The sequence below is a fragment of the Vigna umbellata genome, unplaced genomic scaffold (assembly GCF_029865625.1).
Source record: "Vigna umbellata cultivar VRB3 unplaced genomic scaffold, Vumbellata_1.0 scaffold_674, whole genome shotgun sequence".
Classification (NCBI taxonomy): Eukaryota; Viridiplantae; Streptophyta; class Magnoliopsida; order Fabales; family Fabaceae; genus Vigna; species Vigna umbellata.
Window position 1 is genome coordinate 18397 of NW_028274441.1, and position 17813 is coordinate 36209.

Below are 17813 nucleotides of genomic sequence, written 5' to 3' on the forward strand. Positions count from 1 at the left end.
TAAAATATTACAGGCAACACAAAAAACTCAATACCACACACTACTTCAGACAAGGGACAAAAAATTTGCAAAATTAGGCACCAAAAGCGCCACCAAACTAATCACCAACACCACGAGCCATCTCAACCACAAGCAGTACCTAGACCCATAGAACTTTCTCTCCATCACCTCATTCACATGATTCATCATAATCAGAAAAGTGAAAAACAAATTTATAGAAAGCCCTAACTGAACCAAAAAACTAATCACCCCGGACCCAAATAGGTTGTGATGATACCCTTAATTTCTTTCCCAAAAGCAAAGTAATATAAACCCCCAAACAAACCAAACAACACAAAATTCAATCTCATTCCCAAACCCAAAACCTATCGAACTTCTCCTTATCATTCACGTCACTTTCCAATGGTAGAAAATTCGGGGAAGCAAAAAATTATTAGAGACTATAAGATGCTACACTCTCTTGTACTACAAATCAAACATTATCCATCAAAACCCACACCCACCCACTAAAACACCATTCAGGGAAGAAAAAAAGTAAGAAGAAATTAGGGAAAACAAAAAGAGATATGTGGAAGAGATTTAGAATACCGTTTTTGGTAAGCAATATGCGTATTCGACATCGGCAGTGTGCGTCCTGGTCGTAAAGAGGCAAAGATTATGAATACTTTGTTCTAGTGCAAAGAGGTGCGGGGGCTGCATAGATGTAGAAAGAAATAGCCAAACAAGTAAAATCTAATTTAAACTAAGGATAAAAAAGGTAATTTTAATTTTTTAGCAGGTAACGGATACCGTGGATACAGATAATGTAATACCTGAATCCAACCTGTTAATGAGAAGGTAGTAAAATACCCGCTACCAATGGGTACCTATTATCTGCGGGCACCAACTATCCACAACGGGTTTTATCCGCGGATACCCGCGGACACGGGTTCTTTTTTCCATCCTAAACATAACCCAACCCCAACCCAAACAAAGCTACCTCCAACCCAATCCCACCCGACTCAACCCAACCAACTCAACCCTACCAAACCGAACCAAACCCAACCCAACCCAACTCATCCCAACCCACCGAACCGAACCAAACTGAATCGTACTTATCCCACCCAAACCAAAATGAACCAAACCTAACCCAACTAAACCCAAACGAACCAAACTGAACCGAACCAAACCCAACTAAACCCAACCCAATTGAACCCATCCCAACCAAACCCAACTGAACCCATCCCAACCAAACCCAACCAAACCTAACCCAACCCAACCCAACCGAACCAAACCCAACTCCACCCAACCGAATTGAACTAAACCCAACCCAACCCAACCGAACCCAACCAAACCCAACCAAACCCAACCAAACCAACCGAACTCAACCCAAACGAACTCAAGCCAACCTACCCAACCTAACCCAACCAAACCCAACTCAACCTAACCCAACCAAACCCATCCCAGCCTAACTCAAGTGAACCCAACCCAACCCAACCCAACTTAACCCAACCCAACCAAACCCCACTGAACCCAAACTAATCGAACCCAACCCAACCTAAGTCAAGCTAACAAAACCCAACCCAACCGAATCGAAACCAACCTAACCCAACCCAACCAAACAAAACCAAACAAAACCCTATCCAACCCAAACCCAAAACTAACCCCAACCCTAACACAACCTAACCTAACCCAACCCAACCACACCACAACCCATTTAACCACAACCCTAACAAAATCTGGCCCCTTCCCCTGTTCCCGCCTACGTATATCGGATATTTTAAGAAATGAATATCTCTTTTACTAGCGGGATCCGGGGAAAGAATAGGAAACGTGATTTCATTATATTTCTGACCAGGAACAGGGCCTACTACAAGAATATTTTTTTTTGTAGGGCGATAGTTTTGAAAAGACAGATTGCCTATCTTCTCTTTAATCTCAGGCGAAATACGATCGGGGGGTGCCAATTCAAAACCTTCCGGTAAAATAAGAACAGCCCCCACATTCAAAGTTCCCTTTTTACCATTAGCTAGAACTTGTTTCACTTGCATATCATAAGGAATTCGAACAACTGCTTCAAATACAGTATCAGGAAGTACCGCTTGTGGAACCTCAATATCCACGGGCTTATTAGCTAAATGGCAATTGGCACAGACAATACGACCGGTTGCTTCTCGGGGATTTTCATAACCCTGCTGTGCAAAAATTGGATATGCATTTGAAAGGGGTGCTCGAATTATTATATATATCATGACCGATATAGAAATGGATCGGGTAATCCCTTCCTTTATACAAGAAAAAGCATTTCTAGAAAGATGTAGGAAAGTTGTCGTAAGTGAGTAGGAATGATGTAAGAAGAGTGTAAGATGTTTTAGGAAGGGTATAGAAATGGTGTAGGAAGGATGTAAAAATGGTTTATGAAGGGTGTAAAAAGGTTGTTCGAAGGTATTAGGAATCATGTGCCAGAGTGTTTTAGGTTGTAGAAAGGGTGTATAAAGAGTGTAGAAATGTGGTAAAAGAGTTGTATAAATGGTGTAGAAAGAGTGTAAAAAGGGTGTAGAAAATGTGTAGAAAGGATGTATAAAGTGTGTACAAAGGGTATACAATGTACAAAAGGTGTAGAAATGTTGTACAAAGGATGTGGAAAGGGTGTAGAAATTGTGTAAAAAGGATGTAAAAAGGGTGGAAAAAGATATGGAAAGGATGTAGAAAGAGTGTAAAAAAGTATACAAAGGGTGTAGAATGAGTGTAAGAAGGGGGTAAAAGGGATGTAAAAAGGGTGTGCAAAGAATGTAAAAAAGTTTTAGGAAGGGTGTAAGAAGCGTGTAAGAAGATTGTTGGGAAGTTGTAAGAAGGTTGTGGGAAAAACGTAGGAAGAATGTATTAGGTTGTTTAAAAACCGAAAACGCAAAACCCTATACCCTAAACCTTAAACCCTAAACTATAAACCATAAACCATAAAGCATAAACCCTAAGTCGTAAATCCTAAACCCTAAACTCATAAACCATAAATCTTAAACCCTAAACCATAACCCCTAACTTTAACCCCTAAACTCATAAACCATAAATCTTAAACCCTAAACCATAACCCCTAACTTTAACCCCTAAACTCATAAACCATAAATCTTAAACTCTAAATCATAACCCCTAACTTTAACCCCTAAACCCTAAACCTTAATATCATAAAACCATTAAACGCTTAAACCAAAAAACCCAAAACTCCAAGCCCTAAGGCCAAAACCTGAAGCCCAAAACCTGAAGCCCAAAGCCCTAAATCTTAAACTCTAAACCAAACCCCTAAAAAACCATAATCCCTAAAAAAATATTTAAAAAATTCAAAAAAAACCACAAACTGATATGTGACATATTTTTAAACAGTGTTAGTACGAAACTAACGACAAGGACCTAATTGCTTAATTTTTTCAAAAATAGAGATCCAATTGAGACAAAATAAATGAGGAACCTATTTAGGAAAAATCATCAAAAATAGGAACTATTTGTGTGATTAAACCATAAAAGAATATTAAATGAATAAATACTTAGTGAAAATTTATTGGCTTAAAGATAAAGTGCTAAGGATGATTGTTAAAAAAACAGTTGGAATGAAACTTGGTTTTATTTTTATTTGTTGTCCTTATTTATTTCTCTTTATCTATGTTACTTCTTTCTTAGGACTAGGCCGAGAAGTCCAAAGAAATCGACGAGAAAGGATTGGGGTCGAAGGCACGCTTACATTCGAAGACTCCTTCTTCCCTTTTCTTCTTTATTATCTTCTCTTCCTCCTCCTTTGTTTTTATTTCTTTTCTTATCCGAAATCCTATGGGCCATAGGGGACATAACAACGACTGAGAGAGAGGACATTAAACTCCCAAAGAGGTTCATAACTAGGGATTAGGCCAATACCTTAAACCTCAAACCCCAAACCTAAAAACCCTAAGCTCTAAATTCTAACCTCAAACCCCAACCCTAAACAAAGACCCCTGAAAAATCATAAACTCTAAAGCCTATATTATAAAACCCTTAAACCTTAAACAATAAATCTCAAACCATAAACCCGTAACCCATAAACCTTTAAACCCCTAAAACCATAAATCCTTAAACCAAAAACCCAAAACCCTAAGAATCCCTAAACCATAAACTTTAAACCAAAACCCCTATAAAACCATAATCACTAAAACCTTTAAACCACAAATTATAAATCCAAAACCCAAAACCACACATCACAAGTCCAAAATATAAACCATACATCCTGAACCTATAACCCATAAATCTGAAACTAGAACCTAGAACCCAAAACCCATAACACAGAACTTGCACTACTACAAAAATGTGAATAAACAGCGGTCATCAGTCAACGATTTTTTAAATAAGTGTCATAAATCAATACAGAGAACCAATAAACAACGCTTATTTTAAAAAAATGTTGTCTATTAAGGTACCAATAAACATGGCTTCATGAAAAAAGCTTTATCTATATTTAATTTATATTATTTTTTTAATTAATAATTTAAAATAAAGAAATAAATAATACTTATTTAAAAAATATTATCTATTAAAACATCATTAGACAATGTTTTTTTAAAAAAACGCTAGCTATGATTTAATCTTTTTCTTATTAGTTAAATCATACAATTGGTTCCTATTTATTGTGACTCTTTTCAAATAGGTTCCGAGCCACATTACTTCAAAAGTCTACATTGTGTCATGTCATTGTTTTTTTAACTCTTTTAGATATATTTAAAAAACATAATTAACATTTATATAATTAATTAAATATAAATACAAAAAAACTTAATCGTGTTAAAAATATTTGTAATGATTTATATACAAATTAAATTTCGTTTGAATATAGAAAGAAACAAATTGTTTGATTTTAAAAAAATTAGAATTAAATTGAGACAAAATAAAACTACAAGAACAAATGTCATTAATGTAATGACATGTAGCGTGACATGATGCGTGGCACTATTAGTGTCATGTCACATTGTTCTTGCTAAGTAACACAATGTCAGCTTGACACTTGACAATTTTTTTATTTAAAAAAAATAAAAAAGAATTAATTAAAAAATATTTAAAAAATTAAAAAAAAACATAAACTCACACGTGACATTTTTTAATGGTATGATAAGAACCGAATTATTTAATTTTTCCAAAAATAAAAATTTAATTAAGACAAAAAAATTTAAGAAATCATCATAAATAAAAACTATTTATATGATTAAATCTTAAAAATTATTAAATGAATAAATATTTAGTAAAAATTAATTGGCTTAGTACAAAGTGTCGAGGATATGGGTTAGGATAAAATTTGGTTTTATTTTTACTTATTGTTCTTATTTATTTTCTCTTTATTTTTATTACTTAACTTTTGGGGCTGGATCGAGAAGTCCAAAGGGTGTTTCATCTTACACCTCCAATCTTTCATTCGCATCTCTAAAAATTTCAATTTTAACTTTAGTTAATATTTTTTTAATTTTTTTTCTCTCTTCATAAAGTCACTCTCCGCCCTCAATTTTTTCTCTTTCTTATTCAAGTCACCCTACACTCCTCTAATAGATTTTGAAATTTGATACCTCTTTTATAAATTTTTTAAATTTCATTTTTATATTTAAAATTTAATAAGAATTTAATTTAATTTAAAATTTTAATTTTATTTAACATACGTTTATATCTTAATAATTATTAAAATATAATTTCTACTATAATAGTTATATTAAAAAAATCAAAACAAAATTAATTAAAATAAAAGTAACAATAATAAATATAAAAAATTGTTTAAAAATACTATAAATAATATTAGAATTTTAAATTAAATTAAATAATTATTAAATTTAAATATAAAACTAAATTTAAAAAAATTTGCCGTTAACATATTTTAACAGATTTTGATATTAGATAAACAAAGCTTTTTAAAATTTAGTTCTTTTATTTAAAATTTAACAATTATGTAATTTAATTTAGTACTTATATAATTTATATAATTTAAATATATTAAATAAATTTTATATAATTATTTTTCATTTTTAATATTACTATTTTTATTTTAATTATTTTATTTTAAGTTTTTTAACATAATTATTATTTTAATATAAATCATATTTTAATAATTATTAAAATATAAAATATATTAAATAATATTATAATTTTAATTAAATTAAATAATTATTAAATTTTAATAAAAAGACAAAACTTTAAAAAAATATTTTATTGAATATAAAAACTCGATAAATAAATCTTTTTAAATTTTTTATTTATTTAAAATTTAATAATTATTAAATTTTGATTTAATAATTAATATAATTTAATATATTTAAATATATAAAATCAGATTTTATATTAGTATTACTTTTTTATTGTTTTGATTTTCATTATTACTACTTTTATTTTATTTTTATTTTTATGTTTTTAATATAATTATTATAATAATAAAATTATATTTTAATAATTATTAAAATATAAATGTATATTAATAATATTAAAATTTTAAATTATGTTTGATTAATTATATAAAACTATATTTAATATATTTAAAATTAAAATAATATCAAAATCTGTTAAAATATATTAAGGGATTTCAATAAACAACTTTTTTTAAAATTTCGTTTTATTTAAAATTTAATAATTATTTAATTTAATTTAAAATTCTAATAATATTTATAGTATTTTTAAACAATTTTTTAAATATTTATTATTGCTACTTTTACTTTAATTCCTGTTGTTTTTATTTTTTAATATAACTATTATAATAGTAGAAATTATATTTTAATAATTATTAAGATATAAATAATATTATAATTTTAAATTAAATTAAATTATTATTAAATTTTAAATTTAAAAATGAAATTTAAAATTTTTTTAAGGGAATTTCAAAATCTGTATAGATTGCAAAATCTATTAGAGGAGTGGTGGTGACGTTAATAAGAAAAAATTGAAAAAATATTAAGAAAATATTGATTAAAATTGAAATTGGAATTTTTGAAGGTGTAGAATGAGAGGTTGGAAGTGTAGGATAAAACATCCAGTCCAAAGAAATCGAGAGAGAAGATGGGTCGAGAGCACGCTTCCATTCGAAGGCTCCTTCTTCCCTTTTCTTTTGTATTCTCTTCTCTTCTTCCTCCTTTGTTTTCTTTTTCTTTTTCTTATCCGAAACCCTAGGACGAGAGGAGAATTGGACTTGGAATCTGAATATTTTGTTGATAAGATATTTTATCTTATATCTTCCACACAATTAATAGATTTTGATAATTATAAAAATATTTAGAAGATCTTTTTTTTATATATTTCTAGATTTAATTATCTTCTAAAATGTCTAATAGATTTAATCTTGCCAATATTACATTTCAACCATTTTTATTTTATTCAAAATTGCATAGAAGCCCAGAAAGTTTCAATATTTTCACTTTAGTCCTTTCTTCCTTTTCTAAAATTATTTTGTAGTCCCTTAGTTGATCAGATTTGACTAGCGTTTGACTGGATTCAAACAGATTTGACCAACCTTGACCCAATTAATTTAATATTTTAAATGGATAAAACTTTAACTTCAATTAGAAATTAACATTAAAATATTCAAGAATAATTTATGCAACTAAAAATTATTTTTTAAATATTTTTAATTCTCAAATCCGATAAATCCAATATGATAAATCATATTCAAATTAATCATTTTAACCATGAATTTCATCAAAATTTTGATTTTAGATCATAAATATGGATAAAAACATGCGCTCATCGTAACAAACGTACATTTTGACACAAATTTGAAGAAAAAATAGACCAAAATTACATCCGAACTCTTGGCTTCGTACATAAATTTATACCTATTATCTATTTATTAAATATAAATTTACGTCTCTTAAAATTTACATAAATTTATTTTAATAGACATAAATTTGTGTCTTTTCAATTTGTCCATATCAAACGTAAAAATTCTAAAATATCATAAAAAGTCCTTTATGTTAGTGAATAATTATAATAATAATAATTTATAATAATAATAATAATTATTATTATTATTATAATATCATCACATCTTCATAATAATAACAAGAATGATATTTTTATGAGTGTAGTTAAATCAAATACATAAAATGATTTAGTGTAATACTTTAAAATAAAATTCTATATAAAAACCATTAAAATTTTCTATTCCTATATAGCTAAATAAAAGTTAATACTTTTACTCTTTTATTTAATTTTTTTGAAACTTTTATATTTTAAAATAAAAATACAATTTTATTAGTAGTGTGTAGATATAGAGTATTGTATGATCAGCCTACTTTAAATTGGCAACGATTAATAATATTAGCAGTAATAATAGCAAGAATAATATTCTTAGGAGTGTAATTAAATCAAATACATCAAATGGTTTAATGTCATCCTTTAAATTAATGACGAGAAAACGTACAAACATGAACATAATTTATTGACTTATCCTGTTTAACTAAGATAGCTTCTCGGTTCTCTACTCTTCATAGAAATAATCATCATTGGTTAAGCATTTCTTAAAAACCTTTTGGAGCTTCTTTTGGAGATGAATTTTGAAGAAAACTTATCTTACCCATCAATGGTCGAACTTGTTTCTTATTATGAGGAACTCTCCAACATATATAATAACTTTTTGCTTTCAACACTAGGAAAAAATTACGTGATATCAACACCTTCGTAACTAAAATGTTAGTTGATAAAAAAAAATCTAATAAATGACAATCAATGTACCACAAACATGAATATAAACAAGTGGTGTCGAAGAAATTCATGGCAAGACAAAAAATAAATAAATGTAACAAATTCTATCACTAGGCTCCAAAGATCAATTATCTCATCATCTTCCACAGCTAAAGATTCCAATAAATGTCACACCATTAGTTTGAATTTGTTGCTAACATTGGTGGAGCTTAAGGATATTTTCAAATTAAATTCAGGTCTCATCACAATATTAAATAGCTCAATTACTGATGAAGTGTTAAGTAAAATGAAGGGCATCTAACATTGTGAAATCCACCGAATAACTGAACAAAAGTCTTATGATTTTGTCATTGACTTCTCCATTAAAAACTTCTCTATCAACCATATATATACGGAGGATAAGAGCATTTTAATGTTCAAGTTGATTCAAATAAAATTATGAATAATAAGTAAGGTTCCTGCATTTCAAGACATCTTCAATCAACTATTTTCACTCAAACCATAAATGCCTAGGACACAAAAGTAAAATGGAAATACACATAAAAAGAAAGGTAAGGTCAAATGGCATGGAATATTCAAACATGACCGGACACTGAAAAATAACTCTTGTATTTAAGTGTTGTCAAATAATAGACCTGAAGAAAACCAATTTAAGAGTCAATAACAACCATACAATAACTCCTCTAGTGAAATTTCTCGTGTGGCAAACTTTAATGGGCTCCAAAATGTATATAGGAATTCGATCTGCATGACTAGTAACCTGGATTCTTCCAATTCAATCCACACGTCATTTTTTTTTTCTTTGTTTCTTCTTTTCTTTACCTTGGTTGACTACGGGAAAAAAACAATACAATTTTCAAGAATTGGAAAAATGGTGTTACTTTGCAAGCAGAGTTGGACATTTTTGAAAGTAAACGTTATATATATGTTTGTCACAAGGAGTGCTTTCCTTCCATGAAATCACTAACCAAACTTTTTACGTAAGAAATTATCAAAAGAATCAAAGCCACCAAAGAAGTGGATACATGTGCAAGCAAAGAGCAAGCAACCATTCTACCTCCGCAACACCTTGCAAATTTCCCTCGTATATACTACAAATGACCATAAGGAAAGCCCTGCTGAAATGTAAAGCAAGACAACACCAGATCCTACCAAAATGGCAGGTCCTCCACGACTGAGAAAGTATGAAACGGAAACAGGATCAGCAGTTATTCTTTTGATTGCAAATAAAACAGTTTCCTTGAAATGCAAGGAAAATAAATACCTGCAGTCCCGCGTAGCAAGGAGGATAATTAACGCCAACATCTGTGTGGCTGTTTTCCATTTCCCCAGATTATTAACTGCAACAACCTGTTAAATTTTGCTTAATTATACAAGCTCATAACTTGGGATGTAGAGCAAGCAATTGATTCAAGAAAACAGGTAATAAAACAAACCTCTAGAAGCTTGCTACCCTGGGAAGCAGCCCATTCCCTCAGTGCCGACATGGTTATCTATTTGCAAGTTACAAGAAGAAATTGTAAAACATTTGTTCCCAATTCACTGAGTATAGCAGACAAGGCATGATGACTTGAAAGGAAAATTAAATGGAAAATGAAAAGGAAAACACAAGAACTATATAAAACTAGAATCGTATATAAACAAATACGTCTGCATACATGCAAGCTAACATGCACAGACTCAAGGGATCTAGAATAATTACCCCTCCATCTTGGATAAGCAATAGCCCCCAGATGTAAGAGCGCTATCTGGACTATTCATGATTACGAGTCTTAATTTATCCTGAACTCAGGTCTGGAGTCTATACATGTGTTGCAATTCTACACCCGAGCAAAAAACAATCATACTAACTTTCCTGGTAAGGTGAAATGGGAGTACATATACACACAGAGTAACACCTCAGTTGATATTCCCTTCTATTCTCACGTTGAAGAATGGATCTGAAAGTCAGAGACAGGTTTGGTGGCTTTTGGATAATGATTTAAATCATCAACACAAATATTAAAGATATTTTGCACACTACAGAAAGAAGATGGGATACATTATCAGAACATCATTGATTCTGTCCTCCGGAGCTTCAAGTAGTCTCAATGGTCATACCATGAGAGCGAGAACACGGCAACCATAAGTGAAGCGAAATTTACAGACTCGGAATTATGCTATTGATAAATAAAGCAACGGATTTGCCTGATATTCACGCACAGAATTTGACCAAACCTATGTTTTAGCGCATTCTAGTGTGATAAAATAACCATTAATAATTCAGATTCCATGGCAAGTAGTAGAAACTGGTTTGAGGCTAATTTAATAACAAAGAACCACATTATACAGTAAACAAGATAGAATAAGTTAAGGAAATACAATAGAATTAAGATCCATAAATTTCATTGCCTGAAAGGTTCCACAAGTAATCAAAGTCTTGAAATTGCATATACGAGATATGCAAGCATTACCTCTCTACCAATTATGGTGATTGAAGGTATGATCAATAGCCATGGTAATTGTCCAAACACAGCAACTTCCAAAGGTCTAGTACATAATAAGACCAATGTGGCAGAAACCATGAGCTGCATTCAGTTTCAGCAAAAATTAAATTCACATATTGGTGAGAGAAACTTGGAGCTAAAGAAAATTACCTTATCAGCTACTGGATCTAAAAAGGCACCAAATGTAGATTTCATTTTCATCTGCATTGCAAGTAAGAGACTTTGTTTTAATACATTAGTAAGTTGAAAAACCGAAAATGCTTCCAATGTTTGGTGTACCAAAAGGGAGGAGAGAGAGTATGAAAAATTAAGAGTAGGTACCTTACGAGCAATATAACCATCAAGCCAATCTGTAACTGCTGCAGCGGTGAAGATACTTGTAGTAACAACTGTTCCTCGCCAACCATCCATGAAGAAGGCTAAGCAAAATATAAGGGAAAACATTTGATTTGATCACATGAAATCAGTGAACAATATAGCATTGTAACAAGTCATTGAATCAAGACGATGGAAGCACGTGCAATTTGGGAAAGAAATTAGGAGGAAACAATTTGAATAGCATCGTTTCGAGGTAGGCAAAAATTCAATTATAACAAGTAAAATAGAAAACGAAACGTACTCGCGACAAGAAGAGGTATTGAGGCGACACGGCCAAGAGTCAAGATGGTGGGCAAAGTAAGGAATTTGGAATTGGCGATGGCAGGCATTGAAGTACGGTCATTCTTAGATATGGACAATTCACGGACATTCATCTCGGCAACCATGTTTTTCTGTGATGCCGACCCGCACCAACAACCCAACTAACCCGATTTCGCACTCACAATAACAGACAGAGTACAGACGCTGCGCAGGCGAAAGACGCAGGTAGTGTTGGCTACCAAAACCAAACCCTTGTGATTTTGTTTTCACAAATAACTACGAGCATTTCTAATTTCTAATTTCTAATTTCTAATTTCTAACTCTAAGGATGTTTGTTCATCACTTATCGAATCTCACTGTTCGGTTAGATGTCCTTTTTTGTGGCTTTCGCAATAGTTCGGATGTATGTATTTTAAAAATAGATTCACCTACATTTTAAGTCATCTAAATTTCATCCAATTTTCTATATTATTTTTAAATAATTAATATTAATAATTACAATTTTTAATTTAATTACTATTTTATATTTTAAGTTTATCTAAATATCACCCTAGTTAAATTTAATTCCTTAAAAGAAATAATTCAGAACTCTTATATTTGTAGTGTTTTATTTTATTTTATTTATCTTTAACTAAAATTGTTTAACACTAAACATAACACAGATAAAAAGAATATTTTAAAAACAAGACAATTAAAAATTATTTACAGAAACGTAATTTAATTAATTAATGAAATTAATTATTTTGGAAGAAGAATATTAATATATTTTATTTTTTAATTATAAATATAAATAAATAAATTTGCAATACTCTTATTAAATAATAATTACCTTTTTGATAAAATATTATTTCAAAATTTCATTACATATATTATTTTATTTTATATTACGTTATAAATTATAATTTTATGCGTAAAGAATTATCACGGCAAAATGTATTTAGAATACTGTAAAAATATATTAGTTTGTCATTACACTAAATAAGTAATTTTAAGATCAAAAAAATATGTAAAAATTTAATTATTATTGTATAACCCTTTTAATCAATATAATTTCATAAGTAAAATATTTAATACAGAAGAATAATTTTAAATCAATGAATGTTATGTGTAATTATATTCCTTAAACAATATTTTTGTGAAAAAAATGAGTATTGTTTCTCGAAAATAATATAAGCCTTAGTGTTCGTAATATATAAAAATTAAAAATTAATATATTAGTTTTTATTTAAAAAAAAACACTTCTTGACTCACATTTCTGAAAAATAAAATAATTTAAAATTATGTTAGTGTTTTTTTATTTTGGTTATCGTAATTAATGTTTTTCATTTTTAACATTAAAGTAGTATCCTTAGGATAAGGACTTAAAAGGAAATAAATACTAAAATAATTGAAATTTTTTAAGACTAACAAATAATGAAAATAATTTATACTTAAGGAAAGTATTTATAATGATTCGCTCCAATTATTTGGGTTATGTTTATTTATTTCTTAAACATTGTACTTCAGAAGTTTTATTAATTAAATAAAATTGATTATAAACTAGTACAAAAATATTAGCTTACATAGATCTCTTCCGTACATATGTAACACTCCTAACCGGATGTCACGTGTGAATTAGAATAATACTATCCTTATATAGTTTACTATAAAATCGATCTTTTCAAATTAATAAAATACTTTATTCCAATAGTATTGCGGAAGCAAAAATAAAAAATGCAGTTCTTGCAAAATGCAAATAAATCCAAAAGATAACCTTTACCGAAACACCAAGTCTGAAAAAAAAAATTAAAGAACAAAATCACTAAAATCCTAGAAGAACTAATTTCCCTTTTCTCGTCACACTATTGCACTCCAGCATCATCTGCAATATCATCTACTTTCGTACAAGTACGATCATTGCAGGTGGAAACCATAACCACAAACATGCAAGGGTGAGCAACCAAAAACAACATCATAGAATATAATACACTAAAACAACATCATATAATATAATACACTAAAACAACATTAAACACAAGCTATATCAAGTAATAGTATCATATATCAACGCTTAAACAATATCACACCAATCCATCTATAGATCAATGTTGTTTCCTCGCACTTTGTCGTCCTAACCTATTACGCAAAACAGGGCGATTCGAGTCGTCCTCCATTGCAACTTCAGACTTATCTCCCCGACATCTCAATGGACTAACGAGTAAAAACTTCGGTTAGGTACACCCACCGAGTACTATACTCAGCACGAGCAGAAGTCTTTAGGCGAGACATCCAACCCTTTCTTTCCTCTCGTATACTTTTTCAAGTAACATGTATCAACTTTTATAGGTATCCTTCTTAATTTCTAAGATCAAGAATTCTCACAAATGAGAAACTCTCTCAAAAACAAGAGAGTACAATCACATTTCACATGTATACTTCATTATATAAATAATATTATAATGATTTAACTTACAACCTATCGTGTTTTCACACACAATAAACTTTTTCTGAATTTGTCTTTATACACTCAGTACTTTAACTTTGAATTTTCTCTTAATTGTTTTTTTGTTTACTTGATTGTATATTGTAGTTTTGTGTCCTTTTCTTTAAAAATTAAAATGATAGCGGTTAGAAATTCTAAAATCTAATTTATTTTATTTGTCATTAATATTTTTTAGTATATTCTCTTTATTTATTATTTTATAAAGAACAACTTGATTGCTCTTTTCATATGCTTTATTTTTAGTTCTTATATCATTTTCTTTCATTAGTAATAAATTGGTAAAGTGTACTTTAATTTTGTATTTTCAACTCATTTAATCTTTATTGTTTTGATCATAACTTTTTTTTTCTAATTCAAGTTGTATAGGATTTTAAATTTTCAAGACATCAAAATAAATATAAAGAGTGCTAGATTTCTACTTTTATGCTATTTTCTAAGACTTTTGGAGTGCCTCAAGTCGCTCGGGGGAAGTCAGAAAAATGGCTTCAGAAATTCCCGCTCAACGCAGGAAGTCAGAAAAATGACTCATGTCTCAAGCCGCTCGGGGGAAAGTCAGAAAAATGGCTTCAGAAATCCCCGCTACGCAGGAAGTTCGAAAAAGAACTCTTATCAGTCAACTACTCAACACGTTCACCTTTGTCAGGTTCCAATGCCTTTTCATTATAAAAATAAATATTAAAGCGTTTACTTTATTTAAAAGCATATTTTTTTGAGTGAAAATCTCTTGTAGAGGAAAAAGTTTCAAAGAGAACTCTTCTATTCAGTCTAAGGAACAGATCCAAAGAGAACTCCTAGAGTTTGCCGCTCGGTACATAGAGCAATGAAAACTTAAAACATCGAAGATAGACTCCCTAAATACAACGTGAGCGACCTCTTTTAAAGCTCATAATAATCCCTACACACCTATTTTAATAAAGAGCTTGTTCGGACTTGGGGGCTTATGTACTACATGAAATATACCGATTTACACTCTACAAATATCCGGTATTAATTATTGGGTTTGATTCCCTAAAACTATTCTGCATTGATAACTAATCAATGGACTTGACTGCCACAAACTCTATAAATAATACAACTGATGTCAGGTACAATGATCCTTTTCTATACTAATAAAATATAGACCTCTTTATGAAACATATCTGACTTGAACGTCGGAGTGTCTTCTGCAGGTCAACAACCCATCGGAGTGGATCGCGTTCTTGGAGAGGATTGAAGATCAGAAGAGATCACAGTAAGGAAGGACGACCGACCCTCAGACCAATTCAACCGAAACACAAGCCAATTGAATATTGATTTGATAGTTAAATACTAAGTTGTTCAAACTTAGTATTTAATTTGTATTAATTGATTCACTTGATTAGAAAACTAAGTTGTTCAAACTTGATGTGAATCTTTAAAGAACTGTGATTTTGACATTGTTTGTAATTGTGGAGTGATTCATTTTCCTTTCTTTGATTTTCTTTTAATCTTTCAATTTGTTTTTCAATTTGTGTTTCATATTTTTCAATCCCTAAATCCCAAATTAATTTGTACAAGAACAATAATGAAGATTGAATACAATTTAATATGTGTCTTCTGTAACTCAACCTAGGTTGTCTTCTTGCAAAAAGTTAAAGAAACTTAGTATCTTTGATTTCATTTGGGAAAAAAATATCACATAAGCCCAATTAAAAAGTTTTTAAGCTAATAAAAAGAGAATTGGATATGTATGAATTCATTTACAAAATTTCAACAAATTTCTCTCAACTTCAAAACATCATAAAAAAATAGCAATTAAGTTCAAAACTAGATAATGTGACTCTTGAAAATGTAGAATTCAATGCTACTTAAACTAGTCAGAACTAATATATAGAAAAGTTATATCTAAAACAATAAACAAATGTCATATTAGCTCAAAATAAAAAATTAAAACAAATATATACAATGAACCAAATTATTACTATTAAAAAGCACCACAAAAAGACATTAAATAATAATTAATTTAACGAAAAAATAATTAATTATTATATTAACTAAATTAGACATAATTTTATAAATTAAAAGTTATTAATATTTAAAATAGTCTCAATTATTAATAAAAAATGATAATTAATTTATTAATTAAAATTTAAATTTGTTTTTAGCCTTAGTTATCAAACTATTTATATTAAATTTTAAAGAAAATAATTTAGAATATAACTATGCTCGTGGACTCATTATACTTCTGAGGATAGAGAGAATGATCTAAAGATCTTAACTAATTATTATTATTATTATTAAATAATTAGATTCTAAATTAATCTAGTGAACAAATGAAGACTCGTCCCTGGACGAGATTTCCGTCATAAAATAATCTAAAAAAAAAAAAAAGAACTATATATGAACTCAAAGTGAAACGGAAAGGTTGAATCTCTCGGTAGCAGATAGAATGTATTAAGCAGGGATGGTAAGCACGTTTGATTTGAATGTTTTGCGTGATTATGATGAGTTGAAACACAGATTGAATCTATGTAGTGTTGTATCTTAATAAAACACTACATAGAAGATTATATATAAGGTTGAAGATTTATTACTCTATTGTTTTAAGATTTTCGCTGAAGAATGGTGACATTTTTCATGTGGTTAAATTCAAATTTTACTAGTATTATATTTTTTTAATAAACTTTCTCTTTGATTAACCAACCAGTAATATCATAGTCTGATTTGACTCAAACGAGTCTTGGTAGTGTTGTATCTTCTGGATAAGCCTTTCCCTGATAAACTCAACAGTTATAGCAATAGTGTAGTGTGGTGAGGAGAAGGAAGCAATGGAGTTAGGTCGCCTTCAAGAGATATAAGCGAATCAATGGCGAATCTTGAGAATAGGGTAGCTGTAACATGGGACCAGACCCAATTAAGAATGATATATAACACACAAGACGAAGCAAAGCAAGGGTTATGTTATGCCCCGTGATTACGTTTTTCCTTTTAACCAACATTTGTGAGGAGGTAGCTATAGCTAGCAGCATATATAATGAATGAGCAGCAGCCTGAGGCTGAGGTTGACGGTGCCATTTTGTCTTTGACCAACTGAACTAATTGATATAAAGTAAATAAAAACATTTCCTTTTCTCCATCTATCTCTTTCTATCTGTACAACACTGCTGCCACTGTCACCACAGCCTCTATCCATAGATTCCCCACTGTTGTATAAAAGAAAAGATTCCTTTGTTTTCTCAGACTCCAGCTATGCCTATGAGACACACCCACAGTCCTGTCCTTTTGGACCTCCCTTCATCTCCATTCTAATTCATTTCGAATCTTTCCCACCCGCGGGCCTCCCTACACAAGTACAAATATTAATACATATTATTAAATAAATCAAACCTCTGACAAATTCTCCCACTTTAATCACTTTTTTATTATTTATCAAATAGGCTTAAATGTTTTCTCATAAATTACTATGGCTAGATTTCTTTCACCATCACATTTACATAATCTATTCGATTTATTCGCTTATTATTAACAACTCTAATTAAATTCCACAACTTTAACGTCTTTGGACGCTTACTTACTTATTATTT

At 29.8% G+C, this 17813-nt stretch overlaps 1 protein-coding gene across 1 annotated transcript; it reads right to left on the minus strand.

The window, feature by feature from the left end:
• Positions 1-9252: 9252 nt before the first annotated feature.
• Positions 9253-12110, minus strand: LOC148190646 (CDP-diacylglycerol--glycerol-3-phosphate 3-phosphatidyltransferase 1, chloroplastic/mitochondrial-like). The gene is made up of 7 exons (XM_088102702.1): positions 11770-12110; positions 11472-11569; positions 11301-11351; positions 11118-11231; positions 10101-10157; positions 9929-10014; positions 9253-9838 (listed from the first exon to the last, which is right to left on the minus strand). The coding sequence occupies exons 1-7, from the start codon at positions 11912-11914 to the stop codon at positions 9718-9720; spliced, it is 672 nt and encodes a 223-aa protein (XP_087958828.1). The 5' UTR covers positions 11915-12110; the 3' UTR covers positions 9253-9717.
• Between the last annotated feature and the right edge of the window lie 5703 nt (positions 12111-17813).

Excerpts from the sequence above, each read along its gene's own strand:
- LOC148190646 (XM_088102702.1), bottom strand. The coding sequence starts at position 11,914 with ATGGTTGCCGAGATGAATGTCCGTGAATTGTCCATATCTAAGAATGAC. Across the intron at positions 11,352-11,471 it reads ATGGTTATATTGCTCGTAAG|ATGAAAATGAAATCTACATT; the intron begins GTACCTACTCTT and ends CTTGCAATGCAG. Across the intron at positions 10,015-10,100 it reads AGGGTAGCAAGCTTCTAGAG|GTTGTTGCAGTTAATAATCT; the intron begins GTTTGTTTTATT and ends AAAATTTAACAG.